The 20,000-nt window shown below is 44.6% G+C and overlaps 1 protein-coding gene and 1 long non-coding RNA gene across 2 annotated transcripts in view; both read left to right on the top strand.

Moving 5' to 3' along the window:
• The window catches only part of LOC310795041, a 664,395-nt gene that overhangs the window by 158,140 nt on the left and 486,255 nt on the right, over positions 1-20,000 (top strand). The gene's annotated exons all lie outside the window — the stretch shown is intronic.
• The window catches only part of LOC310795034 (PDZ domain-containing protein 4-like), a gene marked incomplete at both ends in the record, with an annotated part of 169,632 nt that overhangs the window by 133,616 nt on the left and 16,016 nt on the right, over positions 1-20,000 (top strand). The window contains 6 exon segments of the mRNA XM_083657054.1: positions 702-804; positions 2,165-2,366; positions 4,464-4,548; positions 6,555-6,653; positions 7,290-7,352; positions 17,230-17,331. Of these exon segments, the coding sequence (XP_083513180.1) occupies positions 702-804; positions 2,165-2,366; positions 4,464-4,548; positions 6,555-6,653; positions 7,290-7,352; positions 17,230-17,331 (654 nt within the window).

Below are 20,000 nucleotides of genomic sequence, written 5' to 3' on the forward strand. Positions count from 1 at the left end.
TATAACCTGGAGCTAACCTGAAGCTATAACCTGAAGCTAACCTGAAGCTATAACCTGAAGCTAACCTGAAGCTAACCTGAAGCTATAACCTGAAGCTAACCTGAAGCTATAACCTGAAGCTAACCTGAAGCTAACCTGAACCTATAACCTGAAGCTAACCTGAAGCTAACCTGAAGCTATAACCTGAAGCTAACCTGAAGCTATAACCTGAAGCTAACCTGAAGCTAACCTGAAGCTAACCTGAAGCTAACCTGAACCTATAACCTGAAGCTAACCTGAAGCTAACCTGAAGCTATAACCTGAAGCTAACCTGAAGCTAACCTGAAGCTATAACCTGAAGCTAACCTGAAGCTAACCTGAAGCTAGTCTCAGGTGGTCAGACCCAACGTCTTATGGCAGCAGGGAGGGTCTGAATCACAAGTCAAATTTCCGGGTTCTGCCGACACGAATCGTGCGGCTAAATCTGATTGGCTTGGCAGTTACGGAAGTCCGGCATGCTGTCCATGGTTGGTCAATTCACATGTCTGTCGCGCCTCTCTTTTTGTCTTGGGGGCGGGCGTTAATCACTTTTCAACAGTTCTGTTCCAGATGTAGATGTATCGTATCTACAGCTGGCTACTGTGAGACTCACCTGAAGCTAACTTGAAGCTAACTGTTTTTGAACTAAAGTGTTTTTGTCCCCTCCTCCTCCTGCTCTCCAGGTCAGAGGGAGAAGGCCATCTCAGCTCCCATTGGACAGACCACAAAACTCCCAGGATCCTTTGCAGCAACCCGGGTCAGTCCGTAAGGGTCACAGGAGGAAAGGTACAGCACCCCCCCCCACACACACACACACACCAACATAAACACATGTATTTCATGCAATCAGTGCTTTTGACTCTTTTCACCAGGAAAAAAAACCCCAGAAATCCTCAAATCCTTTATACTTCAGTAGCAAATGATGGAAAACTACTGCATTCAAAGTAAAACTTATGCATTCAAATGATCAAAGTATTAGCAGTTAAGTATACTGAAGTATCAACAGTAAAAGTCCTCATTGTTTCAGACTGTTAAATTATTGACGCATCAACGTGCGTCTTCCTGTCAGTATGTTAAGGTTGTCGGTCTAACTGCTCCATCTTGAAAGCAACATTTTGCATGTAAAACCTTATTCTGCAAAGTAACTAGTAAGTAGGGCTGGGCATACCAAAACCAGTACACGTATCAATATACCAATAGAGTACTTTATTTGATATTCATCGTGTGAATTTTAATGTTTTGGTGGCATCTCAGCACGCTGAACTGCCAACGCCGTCACCTACACCTACACCACCACCTACACCTAACACCTACACCACCACCTACACCTAACCTACATCTAACACCTACACCTAACCTACACCACCACCTACACCTAACACCTACACCACCACCTACACCTAACCTACACCTAACACCTACACCACCACCTACACCTAACCTACACCTAACACCTACACCACCACATACACCTAACACCTACACCTAACACCTACACCTAACACCTACACCACCACCTACACCTAACCTACACCTAACACCTACACCTAACACCTACACCACCACCTACACCTAACCTACACCTAACACCTACACCTAACACCTACACCACCACCTACACCTAACACCTACGCCACCACCTACACCTAACCTACACCTAACACCTACACCGACTATACGACTTCCCCACCACCGACTGTATGGACTGTAGCTGCTGTGGTAGTGGGCCAATCACACGTGACGTCACTTTCAATCAAAGAACGCTTGCGGTGATTAGTTGCGAGCAAAACCATCAAATTTTCTTCTATAGATTTGTGTACAAAAAGGATCTAATGCAGGTATACCGTTAGCGACTGTTTTGAGCAGTCAATATTTGAAATGTATTGACCCACACCCAGCCCTAGTAAATCCAGCTGGCAGATAAATATAGTGGATGGTAAAATAACAAGATTTCCCTCTTAAAATGTCGAGGGATAGTAGAACGTCTCACAGAATGGAAATACTCAAGTAAGGTGCCAGTACCTCAAAACTGTACTGACAGTACATCATGTAGCGGATTTGAGTAAGTGTACTTAGTTACTTTCTACATCTTTCCTCAACCCCCCCCCCCCCCCCCCCCCCCCCCCCCCACCCTCTCCCACTGCAGCATGTAGTGGGATAGGCAGCTCCAGCCTGACCTCTGTGGTGATGGTGGCCATTCCAGACTGTGTGGACCACGGCACGCAGACAGACATCAGCTTCCACAACACCCTGACACTGCAGGGGAGGGGCAAGGGCCGTAGCCATGGCCAGGGGGGAGGGGCCTCCCCTCCTCCGCCTCCTCCCTCACCTCCCCTCCCCCACGAGTTGTAAGTCCTGGGCTCCTGTTGTTTTTAAAGATTTCGATTTTATTAACCCATTGATACCTGATGCAGCATTTGCGTGTATATCCCTCATTTGTGTGTGTATATCCCCTTAAGACCACAAACCGCATCACGCGGTTCGCGGTCTTAAAGGGATATACACACACAAATGCTGCATTAGGTATCAACGGGTTAATGGAACACTAAAACAAACAAACAATGAAATGAAATGTTTTGTAGGCATTCATTTAGTTTGACAGTTATTCAGAGTGATTTGAGTGAAGTTGTGGACCAGTGATGTCATTCATTCACAAATGACATCACATCAGCAACTCAAATCAACTCTCAACTGTTAAACTAAATGAATTTCCGTTTTTGGATATACTACTGATTTTGTAATGATTCAAAGCTGGTTGAAAATCCTTGAAGCATCCCTTTTAGCCAGTGTAGTATAGTCTTCCTGTGGTCCACATAAACAACAATCACAAGTAAAAACCATACAATTACAGAAAAGAAAATCAAGAACAACAAAAAACAGACCTTACTATACAAAACAGCACTTTGAGAGCATTGTACTTTATTAAAGGAACAGTTCACCCAAAACAGAAAATTATATCATCTTCACCCCCTCATGCCAGTTGAGACACAGTTTGTGAAGTTTGTCCATACAACACACAGGGAGGGTGCCAGCACAACTCCAGAGAAAACCAGTCACAATTCACTTCAGTTGTACTGTTGAAGTCAATGGTTCATTCTTGGGTGGGGGTGAACTGTTAATTCCATTCCTATAATGCAGGGAGGGACCATACGAAAGTGTAAACCAATAGGAGATCAGTTATGGAAAGAAAGAGTTTGATTTGATGGTAGAGGCAGAGGGGCGGGGCCAGAGTGATTGAAGAGAGAGCGGTGCCAACAATAGTCCAAAATGCTTGATTACATAATACTGTAGCTATAGTGTGTGCGGGGGAATACTTCCAGTAAGTACATATAAGATAATGCTGATAATATATAATTGGATTCTTTAAACCATCTTACCCTTAAAAAGTACATCACATCAAAGTACATCACATTCTGGTGCAACTCGACAACACTGCTTAATCCAGAACCTTACTTCGGGGAACTATAGAGAGCCCCAGGGATGACGTATTTATGTAGTCGGAACGCGGAAGTCGTGGACTTCCGGGTTCTTCACTGTTTCTGTCTATGGGATTTTTGAATGGGTTTTTGCCGCAATGCTTCAAATAAGGTCTCTGGGCAACGCAAGCAAACGCGAACCAGTGTTCAGCCGGATAATCTTCACACATGAGGACCACTTTCATGAGTTTTGAAGCGTAAATGTGAGCCCTAGAAGTAAAAAGCTTGTGCTAAGCTAATCCAGAACTACACATACGCACTACGCATACGCTTCCCCGTCACGTCACCACTCAACCTGGAGTGTTGTTGATGTGTGCGCTGCTGTGCACTCACTGATTACCCCGGGCTGAACCAGGTGAGGGAAAGAGAATTTCTGTGTTCGTCCTTTGAAGTGATGACGTTATTGACGTATAATATCCCCGTCGACTCAACAGTGTAGTCTTTAGCCGTTTGCTAGCTAGCCGCCCTTTTAACGGCACGTAAAAGCTTAAAAACTCATAAAAGTGGTCCTCATGTGTGAAGATTATCCTGCTGAACACTGGTTCGCATTTGATTAAGCTTGCATTGCCCAGAGACCTTATTAGAAGCATTGTGCCAAAAACCCATTCAAAAATCCCATAGGCGAAAACAGTGAAGAACCGGAAGTGTTAGCATCGATGTTTTCCGGACTCATTCCTGGGGCTCTCTATTGCGAGGCAAAAAACCGGTCCATTGGAGTGAATGGAGATGACGCAACTCTTACTTCTCTATATGGCTCTGGGCGGGGACTGTTCGAAAATCTGTTTTTATTGGATGTAGCTTTTATATCTGTCATGGAAATTTAACCACTAATTTGAAAAAGTCATTTTTCATTTCACGGTGACTTTAAAATCAATGCTTATTCATATGTCAAGCAAAACACAACAAATAATGGATAATCAATAATGATTGATGTCATAGCGATTGCTTTTCCTCTCGTCTCCTCTGCAGCTGTGTGTTTGAGTACAACGACCCCAACGACTACTTTGACATCTGCAACCACGAGGTGGACAGGCAGGATGACCTGGAGTATGAGGTGCCAACACAATCCTTTTGTCATTTTGTCCTTCAGTAGGTCATTTCTATTTACTTCATTGTTTTTTTTTATAGAACAATCTGATTTTCTTCTTCAACTAATGCATTTAGAGTAAGTCACCAGATGACAGAAGACATCAGGATGAAGGGAGGGGTGGTGATCATGGCGCGGCAGAAAAATGAACTAACCATGTTCAGGGAGTGAATGTTAAGGAAAGGAATTGCCTGTAACGAGCTGCCTGTAATGAGCTGCCTGTAACGAGCTGTCTGCAAGGAGCTGCCTGTTAAGATCTGCCTGTAACGAGCTGTCTGCAAGGAGCTGCCTGTTAAGATCTGCCTGTAACGAGCTGTCTGTAACGAGCTGCCTGTAAAGAGCTGTCTGCAAGGAGCTGCCAGTAACGAGCTGCCTGTAAAGAGCTGTCTGCAAGGAGCTGCCTGTTAAGATCTGCCTGTAACGAGCTGTCTGTAACGAGCTGCCTGTAAAGAGCTGTCTGTAACGAGCTGTCTGTAACGAGCTGCCTGTAAAGTGCTGTCTGCAAGGAGCTGCCAGTAACGAGCTGCCTGTAAAGAGCTGCCTGTAACGAGCTGCCTGTAACGAGCTGTCTGCAAGGAGCTGCCTGTAACGAGCTGCCTGTAAAGAGCTGTAACGAGCTGCCTGTAAAGAGCTGTAATGAGCTGCCTGTAAAGTGCTGCCTGTAACGAGCTGTCTGCAAGGAGCTGTCTGCAAGGAGCTGCCTGTAACGAGCTGTCTGTAATGAGCTGCCTGTAACGAACTTCCTGTAAAGAGCTGTCTGTAACGAGCTATCTGTAACAAGCTACCTGTAACGAGCTGTCTGTAACGATTTGCCTGTAACAAACTTCCTGTAAAGAGCTATCTGTAATGAGCTATCTGTAACGAGCTGCCTGTAACGAGCAGCCTGTAACGAGCTGCCTGTAACGAGCGGTGGTGTTTTAAGGTTAGCAGCTTTCAGGTTTTCTTCTCCTGACAGCCAGGCAGGCAGCTCAGTGTGTGAACACCTAATGAAGCGCTGCCGCTGTTTTAGCTGAATGTCCCTTTTTCTGTTTCGCAACATTAGTCTGCTCTATTCCACTCGTGGGGAAGGGGGGGCGGGGGTTTAGTTGTGGGGGGGCGGGGGTTTAGTTGTGGGGGGGTGGGGTTGTTTGGTGGTTAATGGGAGTCTGGTCATAAGGAAGTCAGCAAAGTGAAACACTCTCTCCTTTCCTTTCCTACTAGAGTTCTCCGTTTCAGCCCGACAGGGCCCAGAAAAGCCTGTTGGATCTACTGTGCAAAAAAAAGAGAAAAAAGAGAGAGAAACAAAAGTGTGGGGAAAAGTCTGTGTGTATTTACAGTCTGTGTGTATTTACAGTCTGTGTGTATTTACAGTAGGCTAATCTGCATTTTTACATGTGACCACTCAGTGCTGTCCATGGTGCCGATTGATTTTCTGTTCAAATGTAGCCATTTGTAGCTACTATGTAGCTGCCGCCTATATAGTTTGCACAGTCTTTCCTGGCACAACTTGGTCACAATGGTGCGGTAATGTGAACCAAATAGCACTCCTGCTGCTCCGATTCTACGGCCCATCTCACGCTCCGTCGTCACCTCACTCGAACAAGACCCCGAGACTAGGCACGATTCCTAAGCTCGAACATGTCACAACTTCGCATCACTGATGACATCACAACTGCTCTTATGACATCACTGATGATGTCACAATGCCTATGACATCACTTCCAGTTGGGTGACATCACTTCCGGGACAAAAATCGCAGAGCCCACTTGCTCCCCTTTAGTATATATACTAAAGTATATATATATATATATATAACTAAACACACACACACACACACATTATGCTCAGTACTGTATGTGATGATCTCGGGCAAGCCGGGCTCGGGCTTCAACTCACTGGGGTCCGTTCAGGTTTGCATTTTCAAGCCCAAACTCTATTTTGTATCTAAATTAAATAAATCTAAATAAATCTTCCTTCCTTCCTCCTCTCCCCAGGAGGTGGCGCTGTACAAGTCGAGGCAGCAGGACAAGTTGGGTCTGACAGTCTGCTACCGGACGGACGATGAGGAGGACCTGGGGATTTACGTGGGAGAGGTGAGGAGAGAAACCACTCCTGCACGATACTGGATACAGATATCCAATATGCCGATATTTTCCAACTCTTTTGGCTGATGCCGATAATATGCACGCATTTGTATCCGCCTTATTTCAAAGAAAGTCTCTCCTGTAGTGGAATTAACACATTATTATGCCTACTCTGATCCTAAATAAATACAATGCTTTTCAAAATGTACACATTCACTGGACACAACGTATAGGTTACGTGGAAAATGCCATAGTTTGATTTATGTAATATTTTCTTTCAAAGAAAACGATCAGATCCATCCTACTTAGTAAACAGGCTTGGATGATATTTGCAATATCGGCAGAAATGTTATTTCGGGCCAATGCCAATATCACTTTGCATCCCTGATTTGTTCATTAATCTACCAATTCATTTATTTCACTCAACCATTAAGAAGTTAATTAATTCATCCATTGAGTCACTCCTATATACTACCAAGTATACACATTCTTTCACTCATCCAGCTTTTCAGACATTCACCCACCCACCCTCCCAGTCAACCATTCATCATTCAGTCATTCGTTCACACATTAACTCATTTATTTGTTAATTCATTCAATGATTCATTTATTCTGTAATTAATTGGTTAATTGATCTCATTCCAGGTTAATCCAAACAGCATAGCAGCCAAGAATGGGCGCATCAGAGAGGGAGACCGAATACTGCAGGTACACGCACGCGCACGTGTGCGCGCGCACACACACACACACACACACACACGTATGGGCACGCGCGCGAGCACGCACGCACGCACACACACACACACACACACACACACACACACACACACACACACACACACGTTCGCAACTAACAGTTATTTTCCTTATCGATCCTCAAATGTCTTCTTTTGTCCTGACCAAGCGTCCACAACCCAAAGATAATCAATATTTACTGTCATAGAAAACTAATGTAGAAATATTACACATTTTAAGAAGCTGAAATGAGAGAATTTCAGTACTTTTTAGAGTCTAAACCAGGGGCACTCAATTAAAATTCATAGAGGTCCAGTTAGAGAAAATGTCCTCAAGCAAAGGTCCGGAACATTGTAACGTACAGTAGCTTGCGTTATGATTCAGTGCCATTGAACTTAGGCTACTTCAATGATTGCAGTAGCCTAATGGTACAATGTCTGTATGTAGTCAACGACTGACTGTTAAATCAAATTATACCATGGTCTGGGTGAATACTCGATTCTGATTGGCTGCAAGGTGTCCATTAAAAAGTGATATTGTACAGTGATAATGGACACCTAGCTAAATGGTCTGTTCACCGTTCATATCAATGCGCCATAGTTTCATCAGTGTTATCAGGAGAGCAGTTTGAGCTCTATACCCCCGTTAAGGGTTAATATGACAATTTTGGAACTTGAGAAAAAAATTGAGTCGGTCAAAGTAAGTATTTAAATCACCCCTGTGTGCTCAGTTTATCAAAAATAACTCTTATTTACAATTTTGATTTTCGTTTCGGAGATTTTTTAACCTCGCGTCATCAGGCTCTTCTCGGCGAGAAAGAGGAGATTTCCCTCGCTCGTGCACGAGCCCGGCCTTTGACACACAGAGAGAGAGAGAGAGAGAGAGAGAGAGAGAGAGAGAGAGAGAGAGAGAGAGAGAGAGAGAGAGAGAGAGAGAATTTTCGTTTCGGAGATTCCCTCTCCTGAGAGAAGCCGGCTCTGTTCTGGTCAGCTGACAGAAACCGGGCTCTCAGCTGTCAACTGTCAAACCTCCTGTTTACAACTTGCAGCAACCAGCAGCCAGGCGCTCTGGGAGAGCGCGCGCTGCCTCTTATCACTGATACAAATCAAGGGGTCCACCCGCTATGCACAAATCAAGTCAAAGAGGAAAAAGACGAGATCAACAAAAAGAAAACAACGCAATGGGCAGTTAACAGCAACACACTGAGAGACGTCCTTGTACAAAACATACCTGGACTCCAACATACTGAAAGCAGATAGTTTTCACTCTACTCCTGCCTCGCGCCATTTACGTCTTATAAGACCCGCAGACGTTAACGCAGAGAGTTCTCTCTGCATGTCACCACATACAGCCCCCGCTGCTCTGTGTTACTTCCTGAAACTCGATCGCTCTTAAATGTTAATATACTTGGCCAATACGTATCTATCATACAAAATAAAGCAAGCTGCCAAACGGTAATGTCTTCATTTAATGTAGAACGCAAAACATCGTTAAACCCGCATTCCTGTGATAAAGTTAACGTTTGAGTCGGCTTTAAAACGGAGGGTGGTGGAATAGTGGGAGGGACTATTTTATTTCGTGGAAGACTGATTTACAATATGAATAACAGACATTTAGCCATTTAGATTGCTTTATTTATTACACATGGAAATATAAATGACTGGTCTTATTGTTTTGTTGGCAAGTGACCATGGTATAAGCGGGTTAATGCACTTCGAGGTGTACATTATCACTTTTTAAGGGACTTCGCGGAGGCAACCATCCTCGGCTTCGCCTCGGACGGTTCACGCCTCTCGCGTCGTCCCTTAAAAAGTGATAATGTACACCTCGTCGTACATTAACCCTTACATAAACATCAACAATGTTTATTTAGTTTGCATATTTAACTAGATTAATTATAAATAACTAGCCTACAATAATAATAAATACATGTTATTTTCTCATTTCAAGTAAAATAATGGCTGCATTTAAAAATAACATACAACAGAGTGCTTTGGGAAAATGTGCATCTTAAAAGTGTTTTAATTTGAGAAAGAAAATCTTCTTTTCTTCCTTTTACTCCACCTTTTCTCTTGAGAGAAGTGAGCTCCCTATCTATCTGTCTCAGTGCCTGTCTGTATCTATCTATCTATCTGTCCCAGTGCGTCTCTATCTATCTATCTGCCTGCCTGCCTGTCTGTCTGTCTGTCTGCCTGTCTGTCTGTCTGCCTGCCTGTTGCCGAACTGATCTATCGATCGTTCGCAATGCAAACGTCACATGCCGTTGGGCAGTGAATGTGTGAGTGTGCCCTCAGTCTGGATTTGAGTGTGTTTGCTCCTGTGGCGCTTTCACAGACAGGTTAGGATCGCATCGCACTGACATACTGCCTGGTTTTGAACTGCCCGTGAGAACAATGAATGAACATCAAGAGTCTGCCTGCTCCGGATTAAAACGAAATCTTTGTTTTTGCGGTCTACTCGTTTCTTTTGAGCACACCATGTTAAATGACTCTCGCATATCTCCGTGTCTGACAATCTCTCGCCTGCAGCACTGGAACCGACTGTCGACTGGAACAGGCAGAATCAAATCGGATATTTGATTGGCTCAGTAGCATCACGTGTGATGATTTACAGCGCATGCATTGGTCTGTGAGCTTCCTGGCAGATTAAACCAGTAGCCTACCGTAAAGGGTAGAAAAGCATGTGCCGGCTCGGTGAAATGTAACAATTCTCAATGATTTGTAGGTTATAGGGCTCGGTCCGGATAGGACGGCCTCTGGGTCCGGATGCGGACCGGAGTCCGGACTTTGGGGATCGCTGGTCTAAACGATGAATGGGTTATAAGAAATAGTCGATTGACTAATTGATTAATTGACTTATTGTTGCGGCTCATACATGATAGTAGGCTAGTCATAGTTTTCTTTAATGGTAAATCAAGGTTGAAGTTGTGTTTGTGCACGAACAGGTCACAGTTAACTGATGTAATCGTCAGCGCCGTGCGGTTGGTTTTATTGGGGTCAGTCTCAAGGTGACACTTTCTTTAACAGAGCTCATAACCAGCCACTATAAAAGCAGAGCGAGCCCCGCGGGATGAGAGAGCAGAGCGAGACCCGCGGGACGAGAGGCTGCAGGCTGACAGCTTGTGATCGGCGGTTCGCTGGTTCAAATCCCCAGACTGGCTGGGAGACGTGAAAGAACAGTGCAATCTGCGTCACATCATATCGGAAAAAGACAGAGGGTAGAAGTTTTCCGTTCACGCCTAGCCTGATATCCAGACTGAACAACCATCTGCTTCTACTCAGTGTTGCCAATTTAGCTACTTCTCAGACGCCTGTATGTACAAGCTGATTGGGAGGTGTAACCCGGTGGCCTGGGGGGACGTGTAACCTGGTGCCCTGGGAGGTGTAACCCGGTGCCCTGGGGGGTCGTGTAACCCCGGTGCCATGGGAGGTGTAACCCGGTGCCCTGGGAGGTGTAACCCGGTGCCCTGGGGGGAGTAATCCCGGTGCCATGGGGGGTCGTGTAACCCCGGTGCCCTGGGAGGTGTAACCCGGTGCCCTGGGAGGTGTAACCCGGTGCCCTGGGAGATGTAACCCGGTGGCCTGGGGGGACGTGTAACCCCGGTGCCCTGGGGGGTGTAACCCGGTGCCCTGGGAGGTGTAACCCGGTGGCCTGGGGGGATGTGTAACCTGGTGCCCTGGGAGGTGTAACCCCGGTGCCTTGGGGGGTCGTGTAACCCCGGTGCCCTGGGGGGTGTAACCTGGTGCCCTGGGGGGTGTAACCCGGTGACCTGGAGGGAGGGGAGGTGTAACCCTCCAGCTAAATGTCCACACAGGCCTCCCTTCCATCATGCCCACCTAATCATCCCTCGTTATCTAACTGCCACTTTCAACCCTCATATTCTCCACCGAGATGATAGCTGGCACGACGCACATCACCCGGGTGGCTGCTGCTACACATCATAACTGCTGCTACACATCAGTAGCTGCTGCTACACATCAGTAGCTGCTGCTACACATCAGTAGCTGCTGCTACACATCAGTGGTGGACGAGTTGAGTCGCCCACAATCAATTATTAAAAGAAGAAGTCAAAAGTGTCATCAGTAAGTTTGTGTGTGTTGCTGACACAGGTCAGCAGCAACTCAAGTCATCAGGAAACTTCAGTGGCTGCGTTTTGGCGGCTTCACACCAGTTCAAACACGTCCATGCTGCTGCTGCTGTGAAGCGTGAGGCTGTGAAGCTGCTGACGCCAGGCTCCCATCAGGGAGTGTTACAGTCAGGCTCAAGGTCACACCTGCTATAAAACACAGCCTCTATAAATCCACCCACTCACCCAGCAGCAAACCAGTAAGCTGTTTAAAAAAAAAAGATTTGACAGATTTAACCTCTCAAATGAAATCAAATTGTAATAATGTCTTCATTAAACATATATTTAAGCAATATAGCATGAGAGCCAGTGTGTTGTGGCAAATATATCCCGCTGATCACCTGTTATCCCACGAGGCCGCCGAGTGGGATAACTGCTGATCAGCGGGATATATGCCACAACACACGCAGCTTTTTATAAAACGGTTTCCAAGTATGATAATATAATAATAATAATAATACTATAAGTCCGACTGGCATGGCATTCTGGTAGAGTCAGTTGAAACACTACTGTAAGGCGGGACCGCAAGAACGTGTGGGTGATTTGATTGGATCGTTCTGGAGACTGAAGTTGACATTGGCCAATCCTGGCGCTTGCTGAGAAGCTGAGAGCTTTCTGGAAAGCCCGACACGCAGCTCGAGCGCAGCGCTGCATTCTCAGCGCTTGCTGAGAAGCTGAGAGCTTTCTGCAAAGGCCGACACCAACTAACGTTACGGGGTTAAATGCGGGGTTAAATGCGGGGTTAACAGCCTTTTTTTTGCAAAGAAGACAATAGCCCGCGTCTATTCTTGTACAAAACATAATTTTCTGCGAAGTATTAGTAAAGTTATAAGCGAAGATTGATTCACTGTTACACCACCCAGATCACAACGCTGTTACACCACCCAGATCACAATGATGTTACACCACCCAGATCACAACGTCGTTACACCACCAAGATCACAACGCCATTACACCACCCAGATCACAACACCGTTACACCACCCAGATCACAACACCGTTACACCATCCAGATCACAACGCCATTACACCACCCAGATCACAACACCGTTACACCACCCAGATCACAACACCGTTACACCATCCAGATCACAATTCCGTTACACCACCCAGATCACGATGCCGTTACACCACCCAGATCACAATGCCGTTACACCACCGAGATCACAACGCCATTAGACCACCAAGATCACAACGCCGTTACACCACCCAGATCACAACACCGTTACACCACCCAGATCACAACACCGTTACACCACCCAGATCACAACACCGTTACACCACCCAGATCACAACACCGTTACTGGCCACCCTTTGATTTCATTGTCACACTCTTGTGGTGTCAATTTCAGATGTTGTGGGAGTTCTATAGAAGTCTATTGGACTACCCTGCATGTTGTGGGAGTTCTATAGAAGTCTATTGGACTACCCTGCATGTTGTGGAAGTTCTATAGAAGTCTATTGGACTACCCTGCATGTTGTGGGAGTTCTATAGAAGTCTATTGGACTACCCTGCATGTTGTGGAAGTTCTATAGAAGTCTATTGGACTACCCTGCATGTTGTGGGAGTTCTATAGAAGTCTATTGGACTACCCTGCATGTTGTGGAGTTCTATAGAAGTCTATTGGACTACCCTGCATGTTGTGGGAGTTCTATAGAAGTCTATTGGACTACCCTGCACATTGTGGGAGTTCTATAGAAGTCTATTGGACTACCCTGCATGTTGTGGGAGTTCTATAGAAGTCTATTGGACTACCCTGCATGTTGTGGGAGTTCTATAGAAGTCTATTGGACTACCCTGCACGTTGTGGGAGTTCTATAGAAGTCTATTGGACTACCCTGCATGTTGTAAAAAGGGGTCCCCAGTGTGTTAACTCATTCACCGCCAAAGACGTCTTTGACGTGTTATCAGGAATAGCCATCCACGCCAAAGACGTGTTTGACGTGTTTTTGTTTTTATTAGTGCAGCGCGTAGTTCAAACACTTCCCCAGCCTGTGACATGTTATCAGGTCCCTAGCCACAAAGACAAGCCGACAACACGCGATCAAACACATACCGCAGCTGTTGTTTTGAAATGAGCAGGAGGAAAAACAGAGAAACGCGCTTCCTTGTGAAGTTGTGCAGAGAGGAGAAACGCCATTGAAACGCCCCTCGGCGCGCTGCACGAGCTGATCGGCTTGTTGCAGGGCAGCGGACATCGATCGTTCGCGGTAGTCAAACCCGTGACCAACATGATCGATCCTGGTCCCTCGACCCCGTTACTGTGTCCCAGCCCGAAAGAGACGAGACGGAGTCACAACTGTGTGAGTTGGAGGAGAACAGCAGCCTCGCCAAAGAAATGGCTTTCACACAGAGCGAAGCAACCTGTCGAGGGCGAGGAAGACTGGATTCCAATGCGACAGGACCCGGATGATCTCGCGGTAAGGTGTGTGTGTGTGTGTGTGTGTGTGTGTGTGTGTGTGTGTGTGTGTGTGTGTGTGTGTGTGTGAGAGAGTGTGTGAGAGAGACTACACTGATCTCTGCATTCTATTCTATGATCACACTCACTCACACTGAGTAAACTGTATTGTTGAATGTAAAAAAGGCACTTCATGTATATATATATATATATATATATATATATATATATATATATTTTTTTTTTTTTTTTCATTTGTGTCATAACGAATAATATTTACATGTCTGATTTCAATACAGTTCAAAATAAAAGAATTGAGAGCGAGTTCTGCCTGAGATTGTGTGATTTACAAAAAATGCCATTTTCTGCAATTTATCTTCTCAGAGAGACCTTTTTGGTGAAAACAGGGTGTATATAAATGGCTATAAGTAGAGTACAGAACATGCTAAAAGCTCACTTTTTTTCCCTGGTGAACCCAGAGACGTACATCTTCATTTTGAGGTATTGCAAATCACTTTGGTGCTAATAGATAATTTACTGTTGGTCTTGAAAGATGACCAACAATTATGAAAATCTTTGGCCTGTGCTAAATATTGGCAGTCCTAAACTGGCCATGAATGAGTTAAAAAGTGATGGTAAGGGGTCCTGACCAAACGTCAGCATTTGATGAGTTGAGAGAGAGAACAGGTTGCCACTTCACACTTCACATCCTTTGCACCTTATCTGGCGATATAAGGGTTAAAACAATACTAAAATTAATCTATGGAAATGTATACCTGTAATCCCCAGGACAGGCTCGTCCAATCAGAGAACGCTGACAGCAGCCCAGTTACTGCTGCCCTAAAAATAGACAGAGAGAGAGAGAGAGAGAGAGAGAGGGAGAGAGAGAGGGGAGAGACAGAAGAGGAAGAGAGAGAGAGACCAATACAGGCAAAAAGAGGGGGAGGTAGATACACACAGAGATAAAGGGGGGAGACACAGGAGAGAGAGAGAGAGAGAGAGAGACAGAGAGAGAGAGAGGGGGAGACCAAGACAGAGTAAAGAGAGAGAGCTAGGAGGAACACAGAGAGGAGGGACGTAGAAGGAAAGAATATTGTCACCTGTATAGACCGCCAAAGTCACACCCTCTACTGGGTTCGGCTTGGTAACAGGACCCCCCCCCCCCCCCCCCTTCCCCACGGGGCTTGTCTTCCTATATTGCTTCTGTCTGCTATGATTGGTGCTCTGCATACTTGCACTAAGTCAAAATCCTCATTTGTAATCGGATTACTTACTGTGGCTATTAAAGTGAATCTGAATCTGAACACAGGAGTTGAGGAATAGTTTACCCGTCTGACATTTCCTTCCTCATTATATCCTCCAGCTGACATCCTTAAAGGGGACATGTATTACTGTATGCCAATTTCCAGTTCTATATGTTGTTATTATTTTTATTCTGGGACTCCACTTGACACTGCTAGCATTGCATGCTTCACAGATGGGCTGGAGGGAAACGTATTATTCACCGTGTACTATCCCTTTCTGCAGCCACTCAGTTCAGCCTCTGTCTGACAGCAGAAACTAGTGTGAACAGCAGTGGAGCACTACTCTAGTGTGAACCTATCTCAAAAAAACTATACATCACATCCTTTATTATTGTGACATTGTGAGTGAGAGCTAGCTGAAGGGTTCCTACTGTATATTGTGACAGCACAGGCGAGGCAGCGTGCTTGCTTTATACCTCCAGACCTGCAGGATTGCTACAACATTAGAGTTGTGTGAACTGTCACACACTTTTTGGGGGAAAAGGAAAAGGGGAAAAAAGTGCAGCCTGTAGTAAATGTCTGGGAGAGTGAATTGTGACATCACCAGTGTTGGGGGTAACTCATTACAAAAGTAACATATTACATGTAATATATTACTTTTAGCAGTAACTCAGTAATATAACTTATTACTTATAGGATTTCAGTAATATTATACCAGTTGTCAAGTAGCTCAAGTTACAAATTGAGTTAAAAAAATGTTTTAATCAAGGCACATGTTTAAAAAAGATACAATCATTTCCTAATCAAACTTTGTGTTTTTATGCAAATAACCACTACAGATGACAATAACAAAAGTAAAATAATAACATTTAGAATTTTGGATTGTTTACACTGAAGTTCAAGGCGGTTTAAATTATTTTTCGGGATGGTTCCGGGGCGGCCATGTCATTCTGCTGCTGCTGTTGTTTTGGTAAAAGTAATGCAAAAGTAGTGTAATAAGTAACGAGTTACTCTACACAGACAGTAATTTTGTAAAGTAACTCAAATGGAAGTGACCAGTAATATGTAATATATTACATTTTGAAAGTACCTTGCACTCAAGGCTGGCTCCATAGGATCCCATTAGTTGGTTATGGTTTGAGCAGTGCAGGAGTAATGACCATGTAAGGTAATGGGTCTATCTGACATCACCTACAGTACTACACCCGTGTTCTCGTTCAACCCTCGTAACCTCTCGTTCAGAGCAGTCGAAATCCCCTGATTTTTTCTAACGGGGATAACTCTCACATACGTTCACATGATGATTTGAAACTTTGGCCATGTTTAATATGAACAGCCAACATGTTATGATGCAAAATATGGAAACAGCATGGGGTCCCCTTTAAGAAACGGGTGTGGGTGAAAAGTGGGCATAAGAGGGAGGTAAGAATAGCCCGCCGGCGCCTGGCATCGCCGTGGTAACCAGGCATGATGTCAGCGCCTGGCATCGCCGTGGTAACCAGGCATGATGTCAGCGCCTGGCATCGCCGTGGTAACCTGGCATGATGTCAGCGCCTGGCATCGCCGTGGTAACCAGGCATGATGTCAGCCCCGGTTCCCATGACAGCCGTCACCCAGGAGATAGACACAGGACCTTTGGACAGATGTAGCATCTCCATGCAGTTTGGTGAACAGAGTTGAGAATACATGAATACAGTGAAAGAAACACACACACACACACACACACACACACACACACACACACACACTCAGTTCACGTGCCATGGTTTTATGTGTTAAGTTTTTCATAGATTTTCATATTAGGTTTTTCATATTAATCTCACCTACATCAAGATATCAGTTTATATTCTAGTTTATATACCTGATCATCTATCTACACAACTACAAAGCTGTATATGACTCTGTGACAAGAGACATGTCATCAGTCCATGTCAAGACATGTATATATCTAATAAATGATATATCCCTTCTCTCTACCCCCCCCCCTCTCTCTCTCCCCACTCTCTCCCCACTCTCTCTCCCCACTCTCTCTGTCTCCCCACTCTCTCTCTCCTCTCTCTCTCCTCTCTCTCTCTCTCCAGATAAATGGAGTGGATATTCAGAACAGAGAAGAAGCGGTGGCCATTTTGACCAGAGAGGACAGCATCAACTTCTCATTGCTGCTGGCCAGGCCTGAGATAGAGGTGACATAACACCACATGACAACATGACATAACATAACACGACACGACACGACACGACACGACATGACACGACACGACACGACACGACATTACACAACATTATATCACATAAGAACACTCTGCACATACTAGGCCTATACTTAAAGGAGAATTTTGTTTTTTTACACCACGGTCCTCATTTCCAGCTTAAAATATGATGTTTTACTCACCCAAATACCTTTAGTTTCATACGGATCCCCACAGAAGATCTGTCGCACTGAGTACACTCCTCAAACAGGCTATAACAGGAGCATACAGGGCAAGCTCCATGCGCTCTGTAAATAACACTTTTTCAGTCACGCCGCGCTCCATATCCTCATTATATGATATATAAATACACGTGAGGCTGTTTGTACGCCTCTCAGGCCGACTATCCAAATAAAGTGCTACCGGCTATTTCGCCCCATTTTTTGTATGTGGAGGGATTATTAATTTGCTGTATGCCCAAATTCAGATGCTCTGTTAATTAAATTAAAAATATATAATAATAATAATAATAATAATAATAATAATAATAATAATAATAATAAAATTAAAAATAGATAATCTTTGGCACGTGTGCTGATCAGAGTTGTGATTAAAGGGTTGGGTGGGCCTGGGTCGGGTGGGCCCCAGAAGATTTTCCCATTTCAAAGTGGACCCTGGCCTTCTTACTGAAAGTGTGGAAACCCCTGCCTTATGCTATTAACCCAAGTATAACATTAAAAAAATTCAGTGGGAAGAATGTTACACACTTGTTCACACTGAAAGGTCTAACTAATATTATAAGAACAGCGGCCAATCCTCTGATAGATGATCCCAGTTGGATTCAGATGTTTACAGTCTAAAATGTTTCCATAATAACACTAAAATAAGATTTACATTAGGGATGCATGATATATCGGCAATCATATCGGTACCGGCCGATGTTAGTAATTTTTCAACATATCGGCATCGGTCCGATGTTGCGATGTGAATATCGCTTATCGGTATCAGCCAAAATTTTCACATTGAGAAGAAACAATCCGGTGAATCTATGATTTATGGGCTTTTCCACATGTTTTGGAAATAAATAAATGCATTACTGTTTCATATTCTCAGTGTTTACATGTGTTTTTATGCAGATCATATCAACATCGGTAAATATCGGTTATCGGCCATAACAGCAATGTTAATATCGGTTATCAGTATCGGCCACATTTTTCATATCGGTGCATCCCTAATTTGCATGGTGATTTCTTGGACTGTCCTGACTCCTGGGGCTCACAAATAACATGAATTCCGAAAATGGGTGTCATCCCCCTTTAAAGTGGATGACTTCCTGTCACAGCTAATGTCCCAGCCAGGTGCAGAGGAGCTGCTCTGCCTCTTAACCCATTGATACCTGATGCAGCATTTGTGTGTGTATCCCTTTAAGACCGCGAACCGCATCACGCGGTTCGCGGTCTTAAAGGGATACACACACAAATGAGGGATATGCACGCAAATGCTGCATCAGGTATCAATGGGTTAAAGCACCCACAGCCCGCAGCCTACTTTACTAACCCACTTTCCTCCTGATCACTGGCGCCGGCCCAGGAGGACTGCACACATCTCTATTCTCCACCAAGCTGTAATCCATTAGAAGATCCCCATTCACTCCTTCATTCACTCCTTCATTCACGCCAAATCCCCTTTAAATCAATTAAGGGAGTTAAGTAATTAAAGGAACAGCTCACCCGAAAATCCAAAATACTGCAGCTGCAGTGTCACCTGAAACCGCAGAAGCTTCGGGTGACACTGAGTGTAGTTTGAGTTTGTTTTCATTTTATTATCTCCACATTAATGCTAGCTCGCTCACGCCGACGACGGAAGCCCCTCTGGTCCAAAAGTCCGTAACACAGACAGAGCGCACAGGGTGAATTTTATGAATGGAAAAGTGAAAGTTCTGTCACAACACGATGTTGTTACATAACCTTGCACATTTTTAAGTGTGTATATGGCGCGTATATGGTTGAGTGATACTCAACCTGCGGCCCGGGCGCCAGGTGCGGCCCACGACAGGGTGCAGAGTGGCCCCCTCGACTAATTTCATGTTAGTTTTAATTTCTAACATGAAATAAAGTTTGACTGAGCTCCAGCCAAATTTTCAAATACCGCCATCTGCTCACTACCCAGGCACTTATGTATGTACGAAACCTAATTAACTTAACCTAACTAACTATCCGGTGTGCACAACATTGTCAGTTAACACATTCACTGCCAGCCGTTTTTCAATACTGTAGTTAGCTTCTGCCAGAGGGTTTTTTTGAGGATTCTGGCTCATCTTTCAAGAGCCGAGGATTCGTTTCTGTTAGGATTTTGTGAACACACAATATCTCAAAAGAACTAATAGAATGTGTGCTTTCTCTGTCTAAAAGAGTTAGTTTGTAGAGTTAGTAGTTATGTAAGCATTAGCAGTTGAATACAGCATGGTTTCAGCGTCTGAAAATTTATTCTGAGATAAACAGCTTTTTGTGAAATTCGATAGAACAGTCACTTTAACCATTCATTTTTGGCATCAGTAAGACGTCAGACATCTAAACAATAGTTTTGAACAGTAATTTCCTCCATAACAGCAGGAAACACCCCTCTCCTTCAAACTCCTCCCTCCGTGTGTGTTCTTCTTGGCT

Source organism: Poromitra crassiceps (assembly GCF_964638095.1).
Source record: "Poromitra crassiceps genome assembly, chromosome: 20".
NCBI lineage: Eukaryota > Metazoa > Chordata > Actinopteri > Beryciformes > Melamphaidae > Poromitra > Poromitra crassiceps.